At 41.0% G+C, this 14,618-nt stretch overlaps 1 protein-coding gene across 3 annotated transcripts in view; it reads right to left on the bottom strand.

Annotated features, from left to right (window-relative positions):
* LOC144820313 (putative serine/threonine-protein kinase pats1) overlaps window positions 1-14,618 on the bottom strand; it is a 299,277-nt gene that overhangs the window by 257,340 nt on the left and 27,319 nt on the right. For 2 of the 3 annotated variants that reach the window (XM_078677888.1, XM_078677890.1), the window contains one exon: window positions 7,022-7,118. In XM_078677888.1, coding sequence (XP_078534014.1) covers window positions 7,022-7,099 — 78 coding nt within the window. In that variant the 5' untranslated portion in view covers window positions 7,100-7,118. Of the gene's footprint in view, window positions 1-4,060; window positions 4,144-7,021; window positions 7,119-14,618 lie in introns of all 3 variants that reach the window. The other variant, XM_078677895.1, reaches the window with a different exon arrangement.

Genomic DNA, 14,618 nt, shown 5'->3' with positions numbered 1-14,618 from the left:
GGTTAAGGGAAAGAAAACCTAAAATTATGTGTGGTCTATTAAAGAAAAAATTGAGAAGTTTATCACAAAACATATAATAGCAAAGGATGATTGAAGAAGCCCAGAGAACTGTATTATCAGTATCAAAAAGGATATTGTTTATTATAATTACTACATACAATCATTAAAAAACTAAGCTCAAGAAAAAACAGTGCTAGTGTACATAGGCAGAACATATAACAAAAACCAGACATGTGGCAAACAAAACCACTACATGGTAAAGAAAGAACAACGTATACATAAATGTAGTGTCCTTATGAATTTGGGCCACAGAAAAGCGTCGACGGCGTTTCGACCGCTGGTTATTTATGCAGTCATCTTCAGGACAGAGAAATTGCTTGAGCGTTGTACATCTGAAAAAGATCGATGGGGACCAATCAATAAATTATGGTCATCCACATATTTATTTTAGGTGAGTGGGAAAACGTGTGGAAAACACTACGAAAATGAGGGTTTAAAATCAGTTGCAGTGGCATTCAATCTTCAGCCAGCTGTACGCCCAATAATTTGGGGGCTTAGAAAAATCGCAGCGTCTGGGTCACCACGCATATGTGTTTTCGTCCGCTTCTAACATTTGTTACATGTGGCTTTACCAGGGCATTCTTTACTACTTGTTGTGTGACCAATCATGCCACACCAGCAACACTGTCCCTTGAATCTAACATTCCTTTCAGTGACTTTTCCTTCTAGGCTGCTACAGTATTCAGCAGCGTGGACATCTGTGGAGGTGTAGGCAGGGAAGGAGATAGGCCCAGTAAATGGAAAATGCATCAAAACAGACCAAAGAAAGAAACACTTACAATCTCCTCTCCAGATATAAAGGGTCAAAGGACAGAGGCGGAGGTCCTTACCAGCAGAATGGATTATGCTGAAGGAAAACTTGCAGGTGATCACACTAAAATCGAGAACCATGGTTAAACAATGCCTACTTGACCGATACCTATGACAAACAAGCATTGGCATAGCCAATAGGTCTCGCCTTTGGGGCGTTATAAGTGTTTAGACAGAGCTACTGGCTTTGTTAACATTTTTAATATGTGTTGTAGAAGGTAGCACGCACCACAGCTGTGCACAGATGTGAAAGGAAGCACGCACCACGGTGATGAAAAAATGCGAATGTTAAAAGGTGCAGTCCATTTTGAAGCTGTGTACTGTGCGATAGGGGGAAAAGGAAGCTCGTACCACAGCTGTGCACTGTGCAGAGATGTCAAAGGTAGCACGCACCACAGCTGCGCAGAGGTGTGAAAGGAAGCACGCACCACAGTGATGAAAAAATACTAATGTTAAAAGGTGCGGTCAATTTTTAAGATGGTACCGAAAAAGAGGAGACTATAGAGGCCAACTGCAGAGTACGGCAAATGTCTTGACAATAATATACTAATACAAAGACAACGGTGCAGGAAGAGAGTTCTGACATAGATGAAATGCGAGTGCAGGATAAAGAAGCGCGCACTCTTGTGGCGGTGGGGTCTGTCCCTTGGCAGAGGTGGAGGGGACGCGCCTTGTTAGTATCTTATTGTCATGAATGCGAGTGCTGGAAAAGAAGTGTGCACTGCTGTGGCGGCGGGGTCTGTCCCTTGGCAGGGGTGGAGGGGACGCGCCTTGTAAGGAAAGCTGCAAGGTCTTGAAATGAAACATGATCCACAACAAATGGCACGCTAAGCGCCGTTGTTCGCTCCCGACAGCTAAACGCTGTGGGAGTAAACATTTTCAGAAAAAGGTGGGACATGCACCCACGTTTGGCCAATTGCGTGTTTTCATTTTTGAAAGCCACACGCAAAGGCCAATAGCATGTGTGGAAAATCGAACACCACACGCACAAGTCTGCAGAAAGTCTGAAGTGATTCCAAGAGGCCTTCTCTTAGAGCAGCGCATGCGCGCTGTGCTAGGCTCGACCTAAAAAAGGGCTGGAAAATTCGGGATACGTTTCTGGCATTAGGATTGTTATTGGCTAAAAGATGAATAGTAATACATTGGCTCTCTTCTATGAACCTTAAGTTTTAAACATGGTTCACTAACTTAATACAGTAGGCAATAGCTGAAGAGTGTTGTCTAAGAGGTGAGGATGGATGAGCACGCTGTGGCGGATATGGGAATATGTGAGAAAATGATCACCTTTATGACAGTAGACCCTGTAAACTGTCTTTCAAAGGCAAACAACCACGCGGATATGCTGTTGGGGGCGAAGGCTAAGTCAATGATCAGTACTCAGGGTCGAGTGTATTAGGGTAGCAAATTTACAAACAGATGTAGGGAATCATGCTTACCACAGTTGGGGCAAGTGCCGATGATAGTCAATGCACTCTCTAAATTACTAGGTGAATTTTTAGCATATTGCATGCATGTTTGTTGGGTTGCGAGTACCGACTAGAACTCGATACCATTGTATTGCTGCATACATATGTATTTTATTGCAGTTTTACTATAATGTCAAAATGTTAAGTAAAGGTGTTCAAAAATAATGTCCCGAAATGTCAACAAGGTCACAAACCAGTATTCTGACCGTCATGTTAAGGGGGTAGGAAAGAGGCTCTAGTGTCAAGAGGATATATTCTTTTTGTGGCCCTCGCTGCTTATTGTCAGAAAGCCATTGTGAGTCTTTTTGGCAACTTGCCTTACCTTACAGCCATCTTTTCAGCTTTTCAAATATAAACTGTAAACATTGTCTGCACTAATGATCATGTTTGCTCAGCTGTTATCAATGAGAAAAGCACAAAGGTCCTATTTCAAGAGACTAATTAAACCAGATTCGGGTTTCAAGACAATCTCTAATCTCTGGCTGATCTTCTACCAACAGGAAAAATATCAGGGAGGATTCAGCTAAAGGGAAGTGACTGCCTACTCCTAAATGAACTGAGCATTTTCCAATTCCATAGCTATTAACTTCAGGCCATCAGTAGTGACTTTACTCTTAAAGTGGTTAATATCTTCAGATTCAAGCTCACAGAGAATGTGCATTCCTAATGTACACAGTTATATCACCACGGTGTGGCAGTATCAATGGAGGACCAGAATGATTTCCCAAAAGACGTATTTACTATTGCCACTTATACTTGCTAGGATTGTTCGCAGTCCTGCCTGTTTTACTTCCAATCATTTATTTTTGAGTGCATAGTTTCACTTTTCAGTTTAGGGTTCTCCTGGGTCTTTTTGGCTTCAATAATTAACAAAAACGGACTCGGCTGTTCCTGAGGAAGAAGAAGGGTACGGTCAATAAAGGGGAGAAAAAGAAGAAAGGGTAGTGCTCTGTGGAGGGCTACCCTGGGTATCCAATTTGTTGGAATTAATGGCCTCACACACTCTTGCGAGTGTCATGCTTCATCATTGGCGGTTGCTCCTCGTAGGGCAGGCGGTGCAATGCCCTACGGGCTCACCTCAAAGAGGGGCTCTTTATCGGAGATCTTTTTTCCAACAGCCTGTGGGTGAAGTGCAAGTGAGGGGCCAGGGAGAGAATGGATAGTGTAGGGAGGTGATTTAAAATATAGCACGAGGTACCGGAGATCAATTTATTCTGGTGGTTCCCATGCTATATATTAAAAACAGTGGGTAGCCTAGGATCGCCAGAAGTTAGGATTCCGTATCACGATCTAGGACTACAATTCGTATCGTGAGGTCGACATGTTTCTCGCTTATGCAATTATGCTGCGATTCTTCAGGACCTAATAATATACATCTATCGCAAAGGAATGACCTAGTACAGTGTCAACCAATAATACATTTAACTTCCTGTTGTACTACCTGAATTGGACTGCTCTTGCCTAGGGGAGACAAAAGAGAGGATTACCAAAATACAGTGTTAACAAGTGCCCTTATTGATCGTGAACACGCTGTGGTTTGTGTGGAAAAAGTGACTCTGTGGCAGTGACATATTGTGCACAGTGACCAGCTAGTATCAACTATAATCACAATATCACATGCCACAACATTCAAGAGTAAAATAGATAAAAACAGAAGTTTTAACTAAAAGCAGCAGCAGTTTCTACATAGTTACTAATTCACAATGGGGTACTCTGTTACTCACCTAAAGGTCAAGGAGTACGGGTGTCAACAGTACCCGGTAGGTCTTTTTGGCTTCAGACATGGCAAAAACTCACAATGTAAGAACTGTAGTGATCAAATTTGGATGAGAAAATGATCAGTATTTCCAAACACCCGATTGCTCATCCTCATCACTACAATGAACATCTTGTACCATTGCCAATCTATGACCAATTTGCATTACTTCAGTATAACAGCAGGTTATATGGTGGCAAAAATCTATGCATACATCAAGGGAACTAGATTAGGTGTCCTTCCATTTGCATATTTAAGATGTAAACTGGTTGCCGGTCTCTGTGGTGCAGATTTCCTCATAGACTTACAGATTGTGATTATTGACACTCAAACAGAACCAGAAAATAATTATCTTCAGCAGAAAAGAAAATACTACTCTTCAAAGACCACACTAAACGCTTCAAGCAGAGCACTCTAGGTTCGAACCCTGATGATATGGTGAAACCATAACTATACAGGCACTCCGTAACACCTGGAATATATCTGATAACCCGATAACACAAACAGGCCATTGAAATCTAATGGTCACCCATGTGCATCCCCAGGACTCTTCAGGACTGGTTCACCTCTTCCATCCTGGGCATTAGTTTTTATAAATGGACTCCACCAGAATACTGCTTCTCCATTTAGTTGTGGTGCCTCCCAGAGCTAAATGCCCATGTCCATGAACAAGAAAGTCCTGCTTTCTCAATAAGGTGTCTCCTCCCATCAAAATAAAATTACATGTAACTATGGGCTAGATGTAGGTAATCTGATTTTACCGATTCTTAAATACCGAATTTTACCGATTCGGTATTCAAAAATCAGAAAATGAGATGTAGGTGAAAAATCGGTATTTTTCACCGAATCGGTAAAATTCGGTATCGGAAAATAGGAAATTACCGATTCGGTAACTTTACCGATTCGGTAAATTTACCGATTCGGATGATTTTCGGTCTCCTACATGCCGAAAGCTAAATACCGGTCGGTAACGGCCGAAAATACAGATTTTCGGCCGTTACCGACCGGTAAAGGCCTTCCTACATCTGGCCCTATACCTCTAAGGGGCTTTCAGCAACAATATCCAGCACTACACACTTTGCCTTAACACCTTTCAACCTGATCAAAATGCAGATCATTCACATCAACAGTAACACGTTTCAGCTTCCAAGCAAGGTTTTCAAACATGAACGGTGACAGTTTATTTTCCTGACTCAACACCTAATCAAAGTCTGTAGACTTCACCTCCCCGACAAGGCTCAGAGGGACGCCCGGAGTACCAACGGTTAGAGCGGTGCTCTACCTACCTGAGCCACAGCCAGGTGAGGCGTAGTGCCATCCTCCTACCTACCAGTACCAAGGAGGACCTGGACTTACCAAGGGACGTCCTGGTTACATTAATATCACGTAAAGTAAAAAAACTTTTTTACTCACTTTTGATTGGAAGCAGTAGCGAGATGCGGTCCTGATGAAAGCAGCGCACACCTTGTTGGGTCCATAGACTGCAGAAACATGTCGACCGTTACGATCTAAATAGTAGTTATTTGTTTTAACCTACTATATTCCTGCACTGATTTTTAAATATTGGAAACATGGGAGGTACCGGATAAATTCTTAACCTCCCAGTTCTCCAATTTTATATTCTTCACTTTATTCACAAACTCACTAGCCTTTCTCTTTACGCACTGCTTTTTCAGTTATCATTTCACGGTCACCTGCCATACACCTTCAACACACTGGGGCATCCACCTTACAGTTCTCAAGTGGTTGCAAGAATGCTCTCCTTTGTGTGAGGAGGCCCAGATGATGACAAGGGCGGTACCGGACGATAACTGATGGGTACTTTCATAACATGGAGGTATCTTGTTGTGCTTGAATCACATTTGTTTTGATTTATAGTTATATTTAGTTTCGAGTTATATGTCAGACACTGTTCAACGGATAGCGTGTTTAGACCCACAGTTACTTTTTGGTTTTTACACGACTTCACATAAGCACCATGCTGTCCTTGGGAAAAACATCTCAATCTCAGACAGAAAGCTACCTATTGAGTGTCCTCCACAGAATCAAACTGCTACCTCCAAACAACTTGCTCTGCGCTGTTCAGGTCCTCATCCAGCCCCACAGACTTTCAGACACTGCCCTGGTCTTACGCAGCACTATCCTGTATGCAGCCACTAACGGGTCACAAATCACCAGGTCTTTTGCATCTTACAATACTGGATCCACCTTTCAGTTCACATCAAATCCTTGTGATAAATGCGATCATTACAAAACAAAATTCAAATAGACTAGGTTGCAGTCAAGCTACTCTACTCTGGTGTTTTTCACAAATTTGAGATGTCAACCAAAGTAAAGCCTGAGGTATAGAAAGGGACAAAGAAGGAAAAGGAAACACAAAGGCAAAGAAACTAATATTGTCTAGAGGCACCCTGGGACTCTGGAATGCAATCCTTCTTAAGGCATGCTGTCCCCCTCAAAGCAACAATTAACTTCGGTACTCAAAAACTACCCTTTCAACCTGATGGACTTGTCAACTGACAAAAGTTTCCCTGACTGCGGCTGACAAAACCCGAAGGCCACCCACTGTTTGGCTTCTCTTTGCATCTTTCTAAACTAAACTATTCCTCTGTGTATCCCCTTTACCAGTCATGGCCTGTAGGTAAACATGCTTTGTACATAGTCAATGGTTTCTTCGTCAAGTGTGCTATGGCCTTTCAGGGCTCGCTCCAGGCAACAGCAATAGCCCAATGAAAACCTTCAGGCGGCAAAGAACGAAATTGGTTTTAAATGGGTCAGAAGAGAATGCCTTAAGGAGGAGTGATTTTGTTTGAGTGGAGAAAAAGAGGTAAATTAAGAGGCAACAGGGTACATATACCACTTATAGGTTGATACAAGTAGTCAAGGAATGGCATAATGATCTTGGCATAAGGAACCAAACAAAACATACCTTATCATAATGATTGGTGTCTACTCCCTGTTGTACTAAGTCAGAGATGTCTCGTCCAGTTGTTGTAACATGAAACATTTCATTCACTTCATCGATACTGGAAGGAAGTAAACAGAGTGATTAGAGACCTGAATAAAGAATTCAGACACCAAAGATGTCAGAATGAGTTATTTAAAAAAAATAGTTTCATGAATTTTCGACTTTCGTATATATATCACATAAAGAGTGACAGCATAACTACTTTTAACATCAGTAAACACACTGTGTGGAGCAGTTGCGGCTTACACATACTGGGATCTAAGTGGAAAATATACACTTTGCAAATAAAGTTAATTTACTCCATTGAAATGAGTTCCTAGTCTGCTGAAGTGGAAATTTTAGTAAGATGCCAAGAGACTTAAAAAACCAATAAGTGAGAACCCATGGTAGTGAACTTTATCAGTGCAGAGGCAAGTAAGTGAAACCATAATAAAGTATAGAGTATGAATCTGTCACGAGGAGAACACGTGAAATTACACTTAGTGAAGTGTATTAGACTAGTGATGGGGAATAATGAAAACTCAATGTACAATGTGAGGAACAATTAACAAGGGAAGAAAAGAGTGATATACCACTGAACCGTATAAGAATATCTCTAAGGAAAGGTATGAGACCCCACTGAAATATAAGTCGAAGTAACAATAGGAATGAGTAAGAGGTCGTAGAGGTCTACAAAGGGAAATGAGCAAGTCACTACTAAAATGTATGAAACTTGTGAAGAGGAGGAGCGAGGTTCTCTGGACTATGAGACCAGTGACAAAGAGAATGAGCAAGATCCCTCAACCTAGTAGTGTGGGGGAAATTAGTGACGCCCAGCTTAAATGCATGAAATAACAGGTTTGCATATATATCCCTATTACTTTCAGAAGAAACAATAATTAAATATTCAACATCTGCAGAGAGGTGGACTTACTATATGGGCAACAATGAGTCAATTTGAAAAGCTGTCCCCATGTTCCTGAATAAACCATGCTTATCAATAATTTATTAATGCACAACCATTGATATCTATGCTTTTCCCTTGCTTTTGATTGTTTGTTAGTCTAAGATGGAATAAATAAAGGGAAACAATAATATAGTGTACATTTATACTGAACGGCAAGAAAAAATAGATAACTGGGGGAGAGGATGATGAGATATTGAATAATTGTTATAAAATTTGCTTAATAAACAAATGACACAATAAACAAGCAAACTCAATATCAACAAAACACACATCGAACCTGGTTTTGACCTTGCCTGTGAAAGTTAAAGGATGTTAGTCCCATGGTCGGACTAGATTTATTTAAAACCTCAAAATTGATATACATTTTCTGATTAAGAGCCTAAAAAATATATACATCAATGAACCCATGAGTTTAACACTGGACAAATGTGCTTCCTCTGTGCGAAAGCAGAATAAGCGTTATAAAAAGAATTGACTCTCATGTAGTCCTGCAATACAACATTAAATGAAGCAAGATGGACAGCTGACACCAAATCATTTCCTACTCCTAATGAATTTATTACATCAGATAGATATCCTAACTAAGGATGTGACTAATGACCATACATTGTGTGAAACCTAGCCCATAATAAAGCCTTCAGTGTTCCCTAAGGTTCTCCTCTTATGCGATTATACATTTTTAAAAACTTTGCCGTCATTCCATAGAATTGACCATTGAGTTTGAACTTGAGTCTAACACCGATTGCTTCGAGTTGGGCAATTAAGGGTGTCTTCTGTATAAACTGCAGAGCACGATCCAGTGATTGCCATAGCTTTCCACAAAATAATTATTTGCTTACAATAAAGTTAACCCTAGCTTTCTTCTGGTGACGTTTAATATTAGTAACAAATATTGGGCCAATATGTTTTTTCGCAAGATTAAGAATCACATGGGTGAATGATAACCATTCTGTTTTCTTGCTGGCAAGGCAATAGTGATGCCATCTTCTTTCGTGGTTCCGTACACCCAGGTATTTTTAAGTATGCACAAGTTAGCATAAGCTCCACATTTTGTCCCCAGAAGCAACACTGACCAATCTATTTTCGTTTGTGCCCAAACACCATAAGCATAATTTTGTTGGTGATAACTTCAAGCTTGTTAACTTTGCAGTACGTCTCCATGGCCTAAAGCAGCCTTTGGAGGCCCACTTGTGCTCTGATGAAAATGATGGTACTGTCGACAAACTAGAAAGTCACTACCTCACTGTTTCATAACCTGGGGGGATGATTGTTAACCGTGCAGAGATATAGTGGATAGCAACATTTATATTGCGCTTACTTCCCCTATGTGGGGTACTGAAGTACTACCTGCATTTGAAGCAAGCTATGCCGTTCTTGTATCATTTCCCCGGCTTGTTTACTTCTTTAATTAAATATGGATTCCTTAACGACTTTTGAGGCTTACACTCTCTTTTTATGATCCTTAATTCTCGCTTAAACAATGGATTTTTGTGTGCATCAGAACCTACATTTTGTTTCCCACTGTTGGAGAAGTTAGTAGATTTTCTACCATGGGGTTCCACATATGCTTGGAAAGAAGACTATTTTGTTTAATCAACAATACTGCCTTAATGCTGAATTGTTAAGATTTCCAAAAATGATTATTTGCTGAGGACCCTTTTATTCTCCTTAGCTGTCACTCATCTATATCCTGTCAGTGATCACTTTTTAGTCTTCCAAAAATAGTGAACTTATGTACCTTAACAAACATGGGGGAAGACACAAAAGTTCAATCTAGCATGGCCTCTCTCTTCTGATGAATGAATGTGTATAACACAGATGAATTGGTTACGAAGATGTTATTTAAGCAGAATGCAATTCATCCTCACCCTGAACAGGAGCTACTTATCAGGTTCCTGCCAGTGGTAGTTCTGTTCTGTCATCATGGCCTCTAATTGCAAGGTATAGATTAAAATTCCCAGCGATGAATATTGTACCAGTATATTCACTGTGTAGTGTATTCCGGTATACTATTAGATGCTTCACATCTCTCTTTTTTTAATGCATGTGGGGGTAATATAAACATTTACCAAAATCACAGGAGTGGAAGTATACTTTTTTACCAGTGAAGTAAATTATTTATCATTAAGGTAATTCAAATGCAAAGTTGTTATACTTATTGATACCTCCGGAGAGTTATATGGAAAGACCACCAGATCGAGTGGCAATTATTGTCTTTTTTTATGGCTCGGACCATGAGACGGACATAGCCATGAAAGGCCCACGTTTCTGGAAAGCAGAGCACCTTATATTTAGGTAGAAAATACAGTCAATCTACTTCAGCCAAAATTCTTTACAACCTACTTACGTGCCAGGGGATAATGAATAGGCTGCTGGAGTTTGAGTTTTTTAAATGTCAGCTATTCCTTTGTGTCGGTTATTGCAGTTAGCTATGCAGTGCAGATAGATAACTCCCTTTCTTCCCCACAGGTTAATTTGCAAGCCAAAGAACTCCCAAAATGTGCTTTAATGTGTTTTAATTCTGGGAGTTTCTAGCCTATCCAACAACCCTCACATTAATATCTTGAAGGTGCTTCCACTAACTCCCCACATGCTTTCTTAGGTACCAACCCAGAGGTGCTGGCACTCACCTGAGAGTTGATGGTTATGTCACTCACCTGCCCTTTTTCCTCATTTGATGGTGTTGGGTAGGGTTCTTGTCAACTTTATACATTTTGCTAGATCAAACATATGCAGTTGGTGGCCTGGATTTCCAGATGACTGCAGTGGATTCCTATATATTAACCCTTCAAGTTGTTTAAGCTCAATCAACTCAGTAATATTAGAACCTATATGTTAAAACCCTCACATTAATATCTTGAAGGTGCTTCCACTAACTCCCTGCATGCTTTCTTAGGCACCAACCCAGAGGTGCTGGCACTCACCTGAGTGTTGATGGTTATGTCACTCACCTGCCCTTCTTCCTCATTTGATGGTGTTGGGTAGGGTTCTTGTCAACTTTATACATTTTGCTAGATCAAACATATGCAGTTGGTGGCCTGGATTTCCAGACGACTACAGTGGATTCCTATATATTAACCCTTCAAGTTGTTTAAGCTCAATCAACTCAGTAATATTAGATACTATATGTTAAAACTCTAGATAAGCATGTAAAAACAATATAATTTTCCCCAGTTCAATAGACCGTGAGGACCCCTTAAGTTATGATCGGGCAGGAATACCAGCTTGGAGGTCTCTACTTGGAATGTTTATTCCAGTATTTAGTCTTTTCACATACAACCAAGCTGGGGCTATTGGTTGGATCAAGAAAACTTGTCACATTGGATGCATGATTAAGGCATATCTTGTCAGGCAAAAATAATGGCATTTTGGGGTGGTTGTCGCTATTGTTGACATTAAATGAGAGGGGCTAATTTGCTGCTACATTAAACCCCTGATTGTTTAGGTTGGTTAGGAAAGCAAAGACTGTGTCCTCAGTAGAAAGGAACTTAGCAGTGTCTGTCTAGTCTGTACAATTAGAATCCAAGCCAGTGATGTTTAAGCCAAAGTAGTTAATATGAAGTAAAGGCAGCTTGTTAGACACATAAGTTTTCATGTTCAAATTTTCCAATAGCCTCATACTTTTGGGGGTAATACATCATATGATTAAAGGAAAACCAACTTTTTTCATGACATGTCACTGTGCTAAATGGGTGTCCGATGGTAACTATAAGAGGGGACCCCCTTTTGTTCAAGGTTTATCATTATATTTATTACCTTTATCAGTAGACAAAATCAAGATTATACTAAACCCAAGATGAGAGCTTGAGGTGTTTCACACTTTTAAAACAAGCAGCTGAGTTTCAGGTGAGGGGACTGTAGTGCTAGAGGCACTCTTATAGTTTGACACCACATGATGATCTTTGACTACTATCATTTTAATTGATTTTGGTGTTTTACTTTACCCTATCATGAATGTATGACATGCTGCATATGCCTTCCTTTGAAGATGTAATCTTGCATTCTTAAAGTGGAAGCGAGTAGAACTGCCTTGCCAAGAACATAACATGTGGCATGTGCATTTGGAAGCATGAGAGAAAGAGAGAGAGGTGTAGAATGTACTTTTTGATCTCAAAGTGCAATGGTATGAGCAGTGGTGCTACAATGTGCATTATGTTGTACACTGAGGGATGAAGTGTGTGATGCTATAGGCAGTGGTGCACAAATGTGCATTGTGTTGTAGATTGGGAAGTATAATTGAGGTACTAGGTTTTTCAGAACCGGTACCAAACCGGTAACCCAGCGGTGTCAGGGAACACCCAAAGACCTCGAGTACTTTCCTGATTCAGACCACAGAAACTCAGAGTCTTCTAGGTGAAGTCAAGGATCGATTTTATTGGCTGCAACCAAGAAACAAGCGTCCTAGAAGTACAACAGCACGGGATGTATATTCTCAGGAGACTGCTCAATCTTACAAAGCCAGGCTTCTCTTTTTATACAAAATATTGTGCTTTAGGCAAACATTCTTCGAATTTACAGTATACTATTCACATATTTTCGTTACAAAGGAAAAGCAGAGTCATGATGACAAGCCCATATTTCAGTTTGTCCAGCCCACAACAAATCACCCGGCAAGGCCCAACATTTCATCAGATATCGGTGGACCCCCAATAAAAATGGGCACCTCCCCATCATAAAGCAAGTGAGAGAGAAAAGAGCAGGGACAGGTGTGAGCAAGATTCGGCAGGGTGTGTGCGATGAAATGGGTTTATGGCCTGTTGATCCTTGATGCTATCTCATTCGGCCACTGGGAGAGGAACTGACCAAACAGGTTCGGCCTGGGGCAATGGTTTCAGCTTGCTCGGGTCAGAGAAAAGTCAATCAAGGTGCACGTGTCCTTTGATATCGAATTTAGCTGTATCATAAGCCTATGTAAAGGGCAACTCACAAAATGGCTGCCGTATACAAAATGGAAGTCAAGGGTTCAAGACGAAAACTGCGATTTCGAGGTGAAATCGTCACTCGAATATGACGAAAATGCTTGTACATAGTGTACTAGCCATTCTCGGTATTTTGATATAAAAATCGTCATGCTATGATGAAGTTTAATTCTCGAGTCCAGAATTTTCAGAACTACAAACCCTCCTTTTGCCCTTACATAGGCAATTTAACCTAATCTCATGCTAATCTGAGTCCAGGTCTATATTCCTGAAGTCATTGAGATGTTGCTGTAACATCATTCTAGCACTTAGCTCGTCTCTTGATACAGGTTTCCTTACACATGATGTAACACAGAGGCCACATATTGCAGGAGCACACTGCACGCACAGACAGAACAGGAAAAGAATGGCTAAGACCATCCCAATGACCATCAGAATTTTCCATCCCCAGGCGGATATCAGTTCCCAGAACCATCCCATTAATGACCAATCTCCTTTATCCACATGAATAGATTCGGAAATCTTATGCAGTTTAGAGATGGCCTGGTACACTGTTGGAGCGTTATCTGGAATGAAAACACAGCAACTCGATTGGATCAATCTACATACCCCACCTCGGTCTGCAAGTACGACATCTAATGCGACCCTGTTCTGAAGGGTCATAAGACGATCCGACTGGAGCTCAGCAGTCAAGTTACTAAGGGCACCAGCAGTTTCAGTTACGGTGGACTCAACCACCCTTGTCAATTGCCTTATGTTCCTGCTGTTAGCCATCGGTCCCCAGAATGGCAGAAAACCCTTTACGAAGTCCCCGAATTCTTGTCCTGCAGTGTCTTCTTTGCTCAAGACACCTCTAACTATTCTTGTCTTGTGGTAATCTGCCGCTGCTGTGTAGGTGGGAGGCAACAGGAATGAAACAAAACATGTGCCCGAAAAGTCAGGGGGCAACCATGTATAAGCTCTATCATGGCAGATGAAATAGGTACCCTTAGCTGCTAAAAACGCAGGGGAAGTCTGAGACCCAAAAACATACGTTTCAGTACAGACACTCTTCCCTAACTGAGCTCGGGGATTCTTGCCAGTACCTTGCAGACATAGGTGACCCCGATGGGGAACAATCCAAACCGGGGAGGATCTCTTAGCTTGCTGTTTCTCACTCAGAGTAGTTCCATATCCGGTCACGTTCCATCCTATATAGGCAAGTGTCTCATCTTCGGGGGTAGTCACATAAGAAATATCTTCCTTAATCATGTTGACTATACCCTTCAACTAGAGCACTATTCTTAGGATTGTCTTGTACAGAACGTAGGGGGTGGACTTCACGAGCATATGTGAACATTGTTCTGTATGCCCACACAGAACCATTGTGGCTGAAAGGCAGGACCAGATAAGGGATACCTTTATCCGTTGTGTGAGGCATAAGACCACACACCAAACAGTTAGTTGTGTTCATTACTAGTTGGTGTTGGTGCAAAAGCTGAACAAAGGATTTATTAATAAACTCTAATCTCCTAGCTGATTCGTGTTCAGGAAGAGGTTGAAAAGAGTGTGGGGAAACAGGAGGAGGTATGGGCGATGTAGTGGGTGCAAATGTTACTCGCAAAGAGAATAAAACATAACTTATTAAAAATATCATCACACTGAATAACATGAAAATGCACAATATCAAAAAGCTTTTCTTTGTCATTATTTT

Source organism: Lissotriton helveticus, chromosome 1_1 (assembly GCF_964261635.1).
Source record: "Lissotriton helveticus chromosome 1_1, aLisHel1.1, whole genome shotgun sequence".
NCBI classification, from domain to species: domain Eukaryota; kingdom Metazoa; phylum Chordata; class Amphibia; order Caudata; family Salamandridae; genus Lissotriton; species Lissotriton helveticus.
Note: the sequence above shows the minus strand (reverse complement) of the source record. Positions and strands in the feature narration are given on the sequence as shown.